The sequence below is a fragment of the Schistocerca gregaria genome, chromosome 8 (genome assembly GCF_023897955.1).
Source record: "Schistocerca gregaria isolate iqSchGreg1 chromosome 8, iqSchGreg1.2, whole genome shotgun sequence".
Taxonomy (NCBI): Eukaryota; Metazoa; Arthropoda; class Insecta; order Orthoptera; family Acrididae; genus Schistocerca; species Schistocerca gregaria.
Window position 1 is genome coordinate 380,346,153 of NC_064927.1, and position 15,194 is coordinate 380,361,346.

The following is a 15,194-nucleotide window of genomic DNA, read 5'->3' on the forward strand; positions in this document are numbered from 1 at the left end:
AAAACAAGTAAAAGTGCAAAAGGATAGGAACAATTGCTCAGATCATATAGGGACACAAAGTGCAACAAAGGAATTTGAAATAACAGTGGGTTACAGTACTTTATACTCGAGTTCTGTAGTACTCAAATGAGAAACAGGCAATCAACAAATAAGGGAAGAAAGTAACTGCTCAAATATAAATCACAGCTGAAAAAAGATAAATAAAGACAGGGTAGGTGGAAATACAAGGTACAGACTGGTAGGAGGAGCTCAGAAAATATGAAAATATAATGTACGGTGACAGAGATGACTAAAAACAAATAGAAGTGGGAATCAAGCAGAAGAGCGAGTAAGTAAATAAAAGTTATCAAACAGTATTAAACTCACATAGACACTCATTCAAATACGTAAAGAGTATGAATGGAAACTTGGATGTGGATAGAATATGGGATAGCAATCTGAGAATAGCAAAGTTGCTAATATTGCTTCAAGTCAGAGGAAACAAAGGTATATACTTCAGAGAAAGTATCGAACTTTGGAATCCTGAAGCAGTGATCTTGGGCTAGTCCCATGAAACAGGTCTTTACTGTCAACTTCCAAGTCACACTCAACCATCCACAACATAATTGTCAGCTACTCAATACAGAGTATGAAACAAAAAAGTAGTGAGGAAATAGGCCTCATGATAAAACTGACAAAAATGGAGAGAAGAAATCAAGAGGCACTGGATCTTAAGAACTTAAGAACAAATATTGTAATGAATCAAAGTAATCATAATAACACTAGACACATATTGGTGTTGTATATGCTAGAGAGAGAGAGAGAGAGAGAGAGAGAGAGAGAGAGTGTGTGTGTGTGTGTGTGTGTGTGTGTGTGTGCATCTGATGAAGGGCTTAGTCTGATCACTAATAATAATGTCTAGGAGTCTTTTTTAAAGTTGTCTGTTTGCCACTCAACACCACCTCTATGTGGTCAATAGCAATCTATCCTTTTCGTATTATTGTTATTTAATCCTACATTTTCCTTTGTTTCATTTTTCTCAGTCTGTCATTTAAATGAGCATATTTCTTAGTATCTTTCTCAGTGTATTCTTTCTTTTCAATACAAATGACCCCTGTCACTTCCATTCACATGAGATGATGTTTATTATTTCTAACATTAATATCATGTCTCTGTGTATTTATTCTTATGTTTCAGACATTTTCATCCAATGGTTCTTTTTATGGTCTCTCGTCTTTCCTGCACCCATTCCTTACAAAATAAGATTATTAATCCCTATGAAATCAGAAGTTTGCCTATTCCCATTTTCTTATTTGCTGTCTATTTTGCCATGCACCTGGTTGGTCTCTTCTCTATCTCAAAGAAACTGCTTACTGCATTAAACTGACAGTCAATATTTATTTGTAAGCACCTTTTTAGGCCACAGTACTACCCCTTGATCTCTGTAGTGAGTGCAACTTCTCACTTATCTTTCTTTTTCTTTGTAGGTGGAACCTACTGCTTGTTCATGTTCCGTAAACTATGACAATATCTGACAGGAATTACATCAGTGATTGGAGACTTATTCACTGTCAATAAATTCAGTCAGTATCCTTACCGTAATAATACACTTATAAATGTATGCAACGGTCACCTCCTGTAAGCGTACATTGCCTTTGATAAGATATTTTCAACATGGTAACTATATTGAATGATAATCTTGTAGCTTCCCTGCTACAGGAAGATGGTTCGGATGTCATCTAATGAAGACTTCATCAAGGAACTAGTTCAGTTTCATTGAGAAGTTGAGGTGTACTTTGGACTTCATTTATATAAGACTGCTATGTTATTTATCATAAGATGACATAACTTCCAGACTTGGATCAATCTTTGCATTCTCATAAAGCAGCTCAAGACAATAGAACCATATGATGTAGAAATATACTGCACATAAATAATATATAAATAAAGCTACATGACTAAAGAAATATGAAAATAGGGAGGAATAAAACATATTCATCATCCTCTATGAAGATGATGGCAACACAAAGTAGTTTTATGTCTGTTGGTGGATCTTGAGCTCATCAAACAGGTATTACGTAATGGTATCATGCAGTTATTAACTCAGAGTTTTATCTGTCTCCATCGCAAAAGGAATGTGCACCAATACTGCTTACAGCATGTTGATGTTTATCTGCTGATTTCTCATATATAGCTTGGTAACAGAGCAGTCAGAGGCTGATGAAGTGTTTTCATTCCACCACTCTCTTTTATAAGAGTACATACTAAAGAGGAAGAAAATAAGATTAAAGTTCAATATCGCTTTGACATAGAGGTCACAACAGATGGGGCACAATCATGAAGTGGACAATGATAGCTGAAACTGGTCACAGCCTTTTGAAAGGGACAATACTAGGATTCACACCCAATGATTTAAAAAATAATGGAGGAATCAAATCTCATTGTTCAGCTAGTATTTGAAACTGTGAAATGATGTCGCACTCTCTATGAGATTTTAATAGATGCATACTCCATAAAATATTTGTTACTTATTTTGTCCTTTCTTTTGACTTATTTTAATCAGTTTTTGTTTCAAAAACAGGTTACCAGTATTGAAGAATCACATGCAGTTTTCAGATGTATCAGGCAAGCTGCAAACAAGTTTAATTATTCAGAGTATCTAGTCTTATAGATATAGTGAATTAACTACTTTTTTTTCTTTTGCAAGTGAACCAAATATATCCAATGCTTCATACTTTCCATGGCTTGCCACCAAATATAGTGCTATATGGAAGAGTACATTTTTGTTTGAAAGTAGCCCATATACTTAAAAAGTTATAGTAAACTGCAGTTCTCCTCATCAATTCATATGCAAGACCAGTTCCTGATTACTATCTCTGGTCTAACCTACCACCAAAAAAACCAGGAAATAAATCAGTCTTTTTAACCATTAAAGATATCTGCATAGATGCTGCCACAAAATAATAAACTAGACGTAATACTTAATTCCATCTCTTAATGACCTTCTTGCAAAATAATACCTTCAAAGAACTGTAGTAGACACTCTAATGGCAATTAAATGCCTCATTTGCAGGGAAAAGCCAACAGCATAACCCTAATATGACATCCTAATTGTCTCTACATTCAGTCTTCAGGTTTCATCACGAGAACTGAGTATTGTTTATTTATAGCCATTGTACAAATTGCTGAATGTCAGATATTTTACCAGGTAAAGATTTAAAACAATATGATTCACCTTCTTGAGCTTATATACTATCTCAACATCAAAGAACATCAGTCATTAAACTTATTGCTTCCCGAAAATTGTTAACAGAAGATGTAATCACACAGCACAGTGAAGCAGTATAATGAATAGTTTATATCTTTGTTATGCCAGCTTCCATATAAAATGTTGCCCATCAACAGCAGATGTGTCAAAGAAGTTGAAACACACTTGGAGGTAAAGTATTAATAGTATTTTCATGAAAAGCTGGAAAGTAGTTTCCCAAACAATAGCACCAAAAATCAATATGCATTCATGGTACAACAATACAATAACATGGTTATTTAGGCTACAATATAGAACAAGTTACTATTATTTTAAACATGCACACAGAGAGAGGTAATGCCTGAACACTGTGCACACTTGGTAAAGTGTAATCACTTTATCAGGAGTCTTAAAACATAGCAACAATCCAGTATAAATGTAGAAGGGTGTAACAACAGCCACACTTTGAACAGTTCACCTGATAGTCACAATCACCATGTATCATATCCTCGATAGTAGTTTGTTTGTGTCACAACTATAAATGTCACTAATCCATCAAAAGCCATCAGTGTAATGTTACACTGATGCCCTCGTTTTAACATCCATCACGAATCCAGTCTTCTATTGTGCTTGTGAGCTGCACTCGCCTCACCTAGCAAGGAGTCCAAGACGTCGTCGCAGAGGTGACGCTTCCGGTAATGCCAGCGCCCAACGGCGTAAGCCAGTGAGCAGCACAGAGCATGTTACAAGCACAGCACCCATCACACTATATCTGCAACAAGTAGAACAAGGTCCTACCATTTATGCTCATGTGACTACATGAATTATCTGTAAGATTAATGTAAATGGTTCATTGTGTGGGGTTCCACATTCATATCTCACCTGTTGTTGACCACAAAAGATTTTCACCAAAGACATTGAGGGAACTCTTCAATATCTGTAAGGTTTGTGGATGGTACAAATATACCAATAAAGGACACAAATACATCTATAGCACTGACCTCCAAGGACAACAGCAAAACAGACCTGCAACTGGTGCAAGTCTATCAGAGTATCTCCTGTGATCTCTCAGCAGGTTTGTTCAGTGGTATGCTTTTGACTGTTCAGCCAAATTGTTAATTCTCAGTTATTCTCAATATTAGCAAAATACTTTGCTGACCAACCCAGTCATCATGTTCAGAGTTGTGCTGTAATGTGTACTCACTGCCTGGACTCTGCTATAACCCTGTATGTAATACTTTGATGTGCACCACAGCAGTAGGCTGCTTGCGCACTACACTTTGAATATTCTGCCAAGGGCAAATGTGCAATCTGGCCACCACAGACTGCCTGCAGTGACATACACACAAACTGCACTGAGATATACAGCACAGCAGCACTTTTTCCATGAATGTCCTATTCCACTGGCTGGGTATGATCAACTGAAAAGTACACCTGGACAGGTTGACATCGTTATAGTCAGACCGTCTATTACAGTGAGTGAAGGATTGCCATATTTGCTTGTGATAGATAATGGTAGACTGTTTGTGTCAGACATGCCATGATTTCTGCACCCACTCAAGGCATTTACCATGTTACTCCACCTCCTTTTCACCCCCGATCTAACGGTAAGGCAGAACATCGCATCCGCATGTTCAAGGTTCAAATGAGGAAGTATGTCACTAAATCCTCCATGGGTGACTCTTAACACACTTCTCAAGTTCCTATGGGTTTATGCCAGTAGAAGATCTGAATTCAGCTGAGATGTTCCAAGATAGCCAGCTCCCTCTTGCATCTACCCATGCCATCCCACCAATGCACAATGACATGGCTCTCCTTATGGATCATTCCTAGCTCTGTGGTCTGGGCTCAGAGGTGCAGCCACCAATAAAGTAGGTTCTGCCCATGCTGCTGAGATTGCCACCTCTGCATGGTGTGCACTAGTAATGGGTCGGTGGCATGCTATCATAACCAGCTGCATCCTCATGCCACAGTGACAGTTGCATATCTGACACTGACACTGTTGTTGCCAACTCCAATCCTGCCTCCAACTCCTCTCTCAGCACTCGTTCCACCTCACAGAACTTCCCTTCTTGAGGTCTAATCCACCCTCCTTGTAGATGTTGCCACATCCTGACTCTCCTCTGGGGTCCAGCCCTTGCTCCTGCAGCCAATCCTTCTTGCGATGCTTCACTGCCATTGGTGATTCCACCACTAGCTGGACCAGTGCCTGCACTTACTTGCACACTGGCACCCCCAGCACCCCTGACCAAGTGGCTAGTGCCTTCACTGTCAGCATAGTTCCAACATGTTGAGGAATGGGACATCAAGGTGCAGCCAGCACCCTTGTCACCAGTCCTCTCTTACTGGTTTTCTCATAAGGTTTGTTCAGTGGTATGCTTTTGACTGTTCAGCCAAATTGTTAATTCTCAGTTATTCTCAATATTAGCAAAATACTTTGCTGACCAACCCAGTCGTCATGTTCAGAGTTGTGCTGTAATGTGTACTCACTGCCTGGACTCTGCTATAACCCTGTATGTAATACTTTGATATGCACCACAGCAGTAGGCTGTGCAACTTCATGGGGGAGTGGCTGACACACGTGCCCGTAGACGCATCACTTCCACCAGTGTTCACCAGTCCCAGCCCAGAATCTCCTTCTGCCTCTGCCATCACCTGCAGTGTCTGCCACAGAGGCCATGGGTGTAACAACAGGTGTCCAAATGCTCCTATCCAAGGAGGAGGAGGGCTGTAACCTTGAACATAATATTCGGATACGTGCTGCAGTACCAGGCCACCAGCATGCTCCACTTCGCAAATTTTGCCAATGGCATCTGCATGGGCCAGCCACCAGAGGCAGCCTGTGGTGGGCCACATGACTTGTGCAAACAACACAGCATCCACTGCACCTTCTATCAGAGCCCTCCTCCTTATAAGCACCATGCAGCTGGCATTCACTCTCACGCGTGTTCTTAGTTATTGTAGCAACTGCTTGTGTTGGTATCTGGTATGTTTTCAACTGCTGTTCACTTGTATGTGGAAGAAGAACTTTGGTTCATTGTGGCTATACTATTGTTTATGTCTTATGTTTTGACAGACTACAACTAGGCTGTGCAATTTTGTTCGGCTTCAGACAGTGATTATATATAAAAGCATAAACTGCAGACCTGGAGAAGATTAGTGGGTCGCTCATCAAAACATTGGGTGTAAACTGGGATCATCAACTTGGCTGAACACCCTAAAAGCTTAACTATTAAATCAATATGCATTCACTAAATGAACCTCTGGCATTAAATTTCTAGGCATTCAGATGACGGTGGCACCCACCAAGCGGCTAAGACAACTGAAAGGCACAGTTCCATCTACTAAGAACTAAGAATCTCTGATTGTGGTGATTCTATAGATAGGATTTCTGGCATATTTAGCATACTTTCACTCAGTCCTGTCTCATGGTATAATGTTCTTGGTCAAATACTCAAATGCTGAAGAAAATACACACATCAAAAAAAGTTTTGCATCACCCCGTTTCCCACAATTCCCGAAGATAGACATTGACTGTGGATATTGTGCAACAGACACAATCTCTTTGACTGTTCAGAGTTGTCACTAAACCCACCCAATGACAAACAACCATGCATGAGCAGTACCAATTAGACAGAGGGGGTCCGACAGCCGATCAGTTCCAGTCATTCCACCAGGAAGAAGGTACACGGCTCGTGTTGTCTGTAGTTCAACCATGCCTAGATGGTCAATACCACAGTTCGATCACGTCCACATTGTTACTTCGTGCTATGAAGGGCTCTCAACAAGGGAAGTGTCCAGGCATCTCAGAGTGAACCAAAGCCATGTTGTTTGAACATGGAGGAGATACAGAGAGACAGGAACTGTTGATGACATGCCTCACTGAGGCAGCCCAGGGGCTACTACTGTAGTGGATGATTGCTAACTATGGATTATGGCTCGGAGTAACCCTGACAGCAATGACACCATGTTGAATAATGCTTTTCATGAAGCTGCAGGACGTCATATTACAACTCAAACTGTGTACAACATGCTGCATGATGTGCAACTTCAATCCCAACGTCAATGGTGAGGTCCATCTTTGAAACCATGACAGGATGCAGCATGGTACAGATGGGCCCAACAACATGCCGAATGGATCGCTCAGGATTGGCATCACATTCTCTTCATCAATAAGTGTCACATATGCCTTCAACCAGACAATCGTCGGAGACTTGTTTGGAGTGAGTGAGTGCAGCAAGGTGGAGGCCCTCTGATGTTTTGGGGTGGCATTATGTGGGGCCGATGTACACCGCTGGCGGTCATGGAAGGCGCCATAATGGCTGTACGATATGTGAATGCCATCCTTCAATCTATAGTGCAACCATATCGGCAGCATACTGGTGAGGCATTCGTGTTCATGGATAACAATTTGTGCCTCATCATGCACATCTTGTTAATGACTTCCTTCAGGATAATGACAGCACTCAACTAGAGTGGCCAACATGTTCTTCAGACATGAACCATGTCGAACATGCCTGGGATAGATTGGAAAGTGCTGTTTATGGACTACATGACCCACCAACCACTCTGAGGGATCTATGCCGAATCGCCTTTGAGGAGTGGGACAATCTTGACCAACAGTGCCTTGATGAACTTGTGGATAGTACACCACAACAAATACAGGCAAGAGAACATACTACTGCATAATAGAGGTAACAGTGTGTACAGCACTCTGCACCACCACCTCTGAAGGTCTTGCTATATGGTGGTAGAACATGCAATGTGGGGTTTTCATGAGCAATGAAAAGGACAAAATGATGTTTATGTTTATCTCTGTTCCAATTTTCTGTACAGGTTCTGCAACTCTCGGAACCGAGGTAATGCAAAACTTTTTTTGATGTGTGTATTTTCCTTGCAGAAGTCTGCACTGATAATATTACATAAAGTAAATAATCAAATACTTTCAGAAGTATTTTCAGAGGCCTTGGGATTCTTACACTTAAATGCCAACACATTTACTCCATAATGGCATTACAGTAATGATTAAAATTAAGAGTGCACAGAGAATTAAATGTAAAATTCATTACCACAACAGAAGAAATAAAAATTATTTTGATACATACTATGTATCCCTATCAAGGGCTCAGAATGAAGTTTTATATTCTGGTACAAAAGTCTGTAACTGGTTTCTTGCAGATATCAAGCAGAAAATTGAAAAAGTCTGTATATTCAAAACAAAAACAAAAAGTACCTTATTACCCACTCCTACCACACAACATAATATTTGTATTCTGGAGTCAATACCGCTTAACACTACTGGTCACATTAAATAGGTTTCTAACTTTCCCTGTACATAGACAGCTGATAATGCTCTCTGAAATCAGTGAAGTTACATAACCACTTAGTACGAAATAGCAGATAAAAACAGCAGCTACATATTGTAAGAGGAGGAGTAGTGCCTTTCTACAAAAGAGCAGATGAGGGTTTAAAATCCCATCAATAGCCATGTCATTAGAGGAGGAGGAGGAGGAGGAGATTAGTGTTTAACGTCCCATCGACAACGAGATCATTAGAGACGGAGCGCAAGCTCGGGTGAGGGAAGGATGGGGAAGGAAATCGGCCGTGCCCTTTCAAAGGAACCATCCTGGCATTGGCCTGAAGCAATTTAGGGAAATCACAGAAAACCTAAATCAGGATGGCCGGAGAAGGGATTGAACCGTCGTCGAATGCAAGTCCAATGTCATTAGAGACAACGTGCAAGTTCAAGAGAATGAGATAATAGTGTGCCCTTTTGCAAGGAACCATCTCAGCATTTGCCTAGAGTGACTTAGGGAAATTGCGGGAAGCCTAAATCTGGGTGGCTGGATGGGGATTTGAGCCATTGTCCTCCCAAATGCAAGTCCGGTGTGCTAACCACTGCACCAGCCCCCCTGGTGTCTTTCTTCGAGGCAGTTGCTTTTCTTCTAATATACACACACATTCACAAAATCTAGATGGTGGTTCCCACAGTTGTTAGTTTGAGATCATTACCATTAGCGTTGGCCATAATTCATTGTTAGTTTGCTTAAAAAAGTACCTTGCAGTTACTGCTAGCAAACATAACTTGATCCATTCCGCATCCTTGAAGAGATTACAGGAGTTACAGTGCACACTGTGTGAATGAATGAATGACTTCATCATAACATTCATGCCATAAATCTTTTCTGTAGTAATAAATCCATGTCATCACTTACAGAAGCAAGAGAAACCCCCAATTTTTAAAATCACTATGGTATAATATTATCATATTGAAAGAAACAAATGTTTTTCTCGATAATGGGCAAAAGGTTTAGAGTTGTTCTGTGATCTGACATAATCCTCTTCCCATATACATCATACAATTGACTAATTTTTTAGAGTCAACCATCAGATGCTTCAGCATTTTCCTCTCAGTGAGATATGAAAAAGCATTTCTTTGCACCTTGGGATCTGATGTGCACCCTGCTGGTAAGTGCTTATGATTACTGAGAAGGGCACAGACTACTTAGATGTGAAGTATCTTGACTACGCTTATTTCTGAGCTAGACAAAACCTGCACATAACAAGTACAAGTTACCTTTTTTTTGCAGTGAATGTATGTACATCTTGTAGTTAAAACCCCTGTCACAAATACATCCCAAAATATATACTAAAACACGGGATCTGAAGCTTTCTTGACATATACACTGCTGTACTACCGGATCCAATCATCGAGAGTGAATGGTATTTTGGTGAATATCCGTTTCATTGTCACCAGGTGGTGCAGATAGAATGATGTGTCTGCTGCGTACTGGCGCATGCTTGCCAATCCAGAGTTTAGGCTTTGCTGACCCTGCACTGTGCTGTGAGTGTGTGCGCATGTGCATGTTTGTGTTTGGAGGGGGAAGGGTGGAGGGGGTGTGACTGCATGTTTGGTAGAAGAGTCAGTTGCCTTCTCCCTGCCACCCATCTCACATCTCACATCCAGATGTATTCTGCTCTGATGGAGCTTAGCACTGTCTGCCATGGCTTCTTAGTTTAAAGCCCATGTTCCTGTCAATTAAATTATCAGCAACTTTGATTTCAATAGCTTCTTTGAAAGGTGAGTCCCAAAATTGGTCAGTGAGAGCCAAGACTTTTTTTACGGGTAATTCATTTTATGTAGATTTTCAATGCAGTGTTCTGCTACTGCAGACATTTTGGGCTGCATTAAGCAGGTGTAGTGCTCATGTTCAGTACACTGAGCTTTGATTGTGTGGCTTGGACAACAGAGTTTCCAGATATTTTATGAAGAGGTTAAAGTTTCCTGAAGGTGCTCTTTGTATACTTACTATTATGAAGGACTTGTTATGAAAGGCTACTTCTGTTGCACAAGCTTGTATGTGCTGCTCAGCGCAAAATTTATTAATATCAATATTCTTTAAATTAAGAGATTTTCTGACAAATGTGGTAACTCCTACTTTCTCCATATTTTCTCTACTGAAGTAAGAAGCTAACTTGAACCCTGTAAAATTTAACATATATATACGAATGCTCATATGATGCTCAGAGAGGCAGATTATATCAGCTGATTTGCTGAACTGTAATTCTTCTACACAGGTGATACACTCATTAAGCTTATCCCTTAAGCCTCAGCTATTTTGATGCAATAAGGATTACTGATTTTGTGCATTGGCTGAATTACAACTGGATGAAATTAATTTTTCTGTAAATTTTTGAATCTTCAGTTTCAATCAGAGGCTCTTTGCAAGAATTATGTACATTAAAATATGCTTTCTGGCTCTCTCTTTTATGAGTGTGAATTCATTTTCAACCCGACTCTAAATCTTTTGTTTCTGCTTCCCCACCTTAAAAAACTGCTGTTCTGTCACTTATAACCACTGGTACTTTATCATATGTGAAAGTGTGCCCTCCCCCCCCCCCCCCCACAAGTTATTTATTATTTGCCCATACAGTTTTCCCTTCCTTTCCCAGTTACGGTGAAGACCATGCCTAGTATAGTCCCACCTACTGATAGAATCAACAGGAGACCCTATACTTGATCCGAGCAGCCAATCCATCTCTAAATTAACTCTCCTAACAGAAGAGTTTAAATGAGGCCAGTCATTGTGTCTCAGAACAGACATGAGGTTTGTCTAAAAAGTATCTGAACTTCAACTCTACCCACAAAACAGAGACGATAGCATGGAGCCACTGTACACAGTAAAATATGAGACCTTTGTGCGCATGCATGAATTTCGTCCCTGCCTTCCAGCACATCAGTCGCTGCTTTTTGGTTGCTGCTGGCCACAAGTCAGCAGAAAGTGTCCAGCGTTCTGGCAGGACCCAAACAACTGCGACTGCAGCTGTTGTTAAGAGGGTGCTAAATTTGGTGATGGCACATCATCGATTGACCATAAGGGAGATTTCCCAAGAGGTTGGAGTAAGTAAAGGTACTGCACATGCAATTTTTCATGATGATTTGAAAATGCATTGAGTGGCTGAGAAATTTGTGCCCAAGTTGTTGTCGCTGGAACAAAATAAACTCTGTTTTGACGTTAGACAGGACCTCCTGGACACTACCAACACTGATTGTGGATTTCTGAACACCATGATAACTGGAGATGAGTCATGGGTGTATGGGTATGACCCAGAAACAAAATGAAAGTTGTCACAATGGAAGCATCCCGAGTCTCCAAGTTTTCCGTCTGTTTTATGGCCACTTGCATCTCGTCTGGTGTGACGTTACCTTCTTGATTCACAAGTTGGCCCCCTTCATCCTGTGTAGCTGTTGTTTCTTCCCCTTTGTCATCTTCTTTAGTCCATAGTTCTTCATAGTGTTTAATCCAAGTCCCCTTTTCTATGATATTTATTCTTGCAGCACCTGTTTCTTGATTGTCAATTTTTTAAGTGAGTTTACTGGCCACTTCTTGTCAAACATGCACATAATTTTCTATACTGGATATAAATTTTCATGTAGGCTGAAGGGGGAAACCAGATGGCCCTATGGTTTGGCCCGCTAGATGGCACTGCCACAGGCCAAACGGATATCGACTGCATTTTTTTTTTTAAATAGGAACCCTCATTTTTATTACATATTCTTGTAGTATGTAAAGAAATATGGATTTTCTAGTTGGACCACTTTTTTCGCTTTGTGATAGATGGCACTGTAATAGTCACAAATGTATAAGTACGTGGTATCACGTAACATTCCGCCAGTGTGGACGATATTTGCTTCATGATACCTTACCCATGTTAAAATGGACCGTTTACCAACTGCAGAAAAGGTGGATATTCTGTTGATGTATAGATATAGTGATCAAAATGCCCAACGGGCATGTGCTATGTATGCTGCTCAGTATCCTGGGTGAGATCATCCAAGTGTCCAGAACGTTTGCGGGATACTTACGTTACTTAAGGTAACAGAATGTGTTCAGCCACATGTGAAATGTCAACCACGTTGTGCAACAAATGATGATGCCCAGGTATGTATTTTAGCTGCTGTCGTGGCTAATCCACACATCAGTAGCAGAAAAACTGTGCGAGAATCTGGAATCTCAAAAACGTTGGTGTTGAGAATGCTAGATCAACATTGATTGCACCCGTACCATATTTCTATGCACAAGGAATTGCATGGCGATGACTTTGAACGTCATGTACAGTTCTGCCACTGAGCACAAGAGAAATTACGGGACGATGACACATTTTTTGCACACATTCTATTTAGCGACGAAGCGTCATTCACCAGCAGCAGTAACGTAAACCAGCATAAAATGCACTATTGGGCAACAGGAAATCCACGATGGCTGCAACAAGTGGAACATCAGTGACCTTGGCGGCCTAATGTATGGTGCGGCATTATGGGAGGAAGGATAAATGGCCCCCATTTTATCAATGGCAATGTAAATGGTGCAATGTAGGCTGATTTCCTACGTAATGTTCTACTGATGTTACTACAAGATGTTTCAATGCATGACAGAATGGCGATGTACTTCCAACATGATGGATGTCTGCATAGCTCGCGTGCGGTTGAAACAGTATTGAATAGCATATTTCATGACAAGTGGATTGGTTGTCGAAGCACCACACCATGGTGATGTGTCCGTGGTGACATCCCCGGATTTCTTTCTGTGGGAATTGTTGAAGGATATTTGCTATCGTGATCCACCGCCAATGCCTGACAACATGCGTCAGCGCATTTTCAATGCATGTGCGAACATTATGGAAGGCGAACTACTCGCTGTTGAGAGGAATGTCGTTACACGTATTGCCAAATGCATTGATGTTGACAGACATAATTTTGAGCATTAATGTGGTATTTACATGTAATCACGCTGTAACAGCATGGGTTCTCACAAATGATAAGTTCACAGAGGTAAATGTATCACATTGGAACAACCGAAATAAAATGTTCAAATGTACCTACGTTCTGTATTTTAATTTAAAAAACCTACCTGTTACCAACTGTTTGTCTAAAATTGTGAGCCATATGTTTGTGACTACAACAGCGCCATCTATCACAAAGCAAAAAAAGTGGTCCAACTAAAACATTCATATTTCTTTACGTACTACACAAATATGTAATAAAAAATGGGGGTTCCTCTTTTAAAAAACGCAGTTGATATCTGTTTTACCTATGGCAGCACCATCTAGCGGGCCAACCGTAGCACCATCTGCTTTCCCACTTCAAGCTACACAAGTTTCGTTCCTTGTAGTTTTTTCATTTGACGCATGTTTCATGAGATATTTGGCCCGGTCACGATCAATGGACCACCCTGTATATAAAAACAGCAGCAATAATTCCTCTGCCCCTCCTCCCCCCCCCCCCCCTATGCCCCCCCCCCCAATTACTAACCAACCAAATAGAAAGAATAGGACTAGCACAACATGAAACACAAATACGTTGTCAGAAACTGTTTCAGTACTGCTCAGAGTGGTGCATATGATAATTTCATGTTCTTAATGTGCAAACATTCCCTGTTGTCTGAAATAGTATTATGTTTATGGAAGACATCTCATTAAGTCATATTATATTCTTCAGAAAGAGCAACAACTCAGGCTTTACCAGCATCTGTTTCATGTGTTTTGTGGAAACATATTGCTCTAAATATTCCCAAGTCTTCTGCTACCTGCACGATGATACTCCACGTATATTTTTATTAATTGTTCAACAATTATGTGTAACTACTCTCTTGGTTCCTACCTCATCAGGTGTGATACCCAAACATTAGGCCTGTTAGAACAAACTTATCAAAATATTAGTCTTCATTGGTGCCATATCTACTAAAAATGAGAGAAAATAAGATGTAAGCAATCAAAAGGAGAACTAAAGTATTGTTAGCAGGTGAATAAGACAGCCAACCAGTTGCAATAAATGATGGTCTTCAGTTAATCTTAACCATGGTTTCAACAGATTTAAACCCATATTCTTCAGAAGGGCAAGAAACAAATTTCACATTAGCAAGTAGTCATTTAGTAAAATGATCTAACATGTCCACATGAGATGTGTAGGAAATGATCTGTACACCCATTTGTAAAAGTTAAGGCCCCTAAAATCAAGGTCTTGTCACATCAGTAAAATCAATCACACAAAATGCCAGACCATGTTAAGCTCTAAGACCATGTAACATGGTCTGGCATTTTATGTGACTGATTTTACTGATGTGGCAAGCCTTTGATTTTAGGGGCCTTAGCTTTTACAAATGGATGTACTCATCATCGCTGACACATTTCATGTGGAGATGTTAGATCACTTTACTGACTGACTATTCGCTAATGTTAAATTTACTTCTTGTCCTTCTGAAGAATATGGGTTTAAATCTGTTGAAACCATGGTTAAGGTTAACTTAAAACCACCATTTATTGCAACTGGTTGGCTGTCCTATTCACCTGCTACTCTGCAGCTCAGTATTCCTCTAATGAGAAGCAAACTTGAGTTTTAAATAGGTTAACATGAAACACATCTTTAAGAAAGTTTAGTTTTAAATCTCCAAAAGCTAACATTTTGTAG

At 40.2% G+C, this 15,194-nt stretch overlaps 1 protein-coding gene across 4 annotated transcripts in view; it reads right to left on the reverse strand.

The window, feature by feature from the left end:
- Nucleotides 1-853: 853 nt before the first annotated feature.
- Nucleotides 854-15,194, reverse strand: part of LOC126284612 (solute carrier family 35 member G1) — a 461,728-nt gene continuing 447,387 nt past the window's right edge. For all 4 annotated transcript variants that reach the window (XM_049983675.1, XM_049983674.1, XM_049983673.1 and 1 more), the window contains one exon: nucleotides 854-3,998. In XM_049983675.1, coding sequence (XP_049839632.1) covers nucleotides 3,875-3,998 — 124 coding nt within the window. In that variant the 3' untranslated portion in view covers nucleotides 854-3,874. The remainder of the gene's footprint in view (nucleotides 3,999-15,194) is intronic.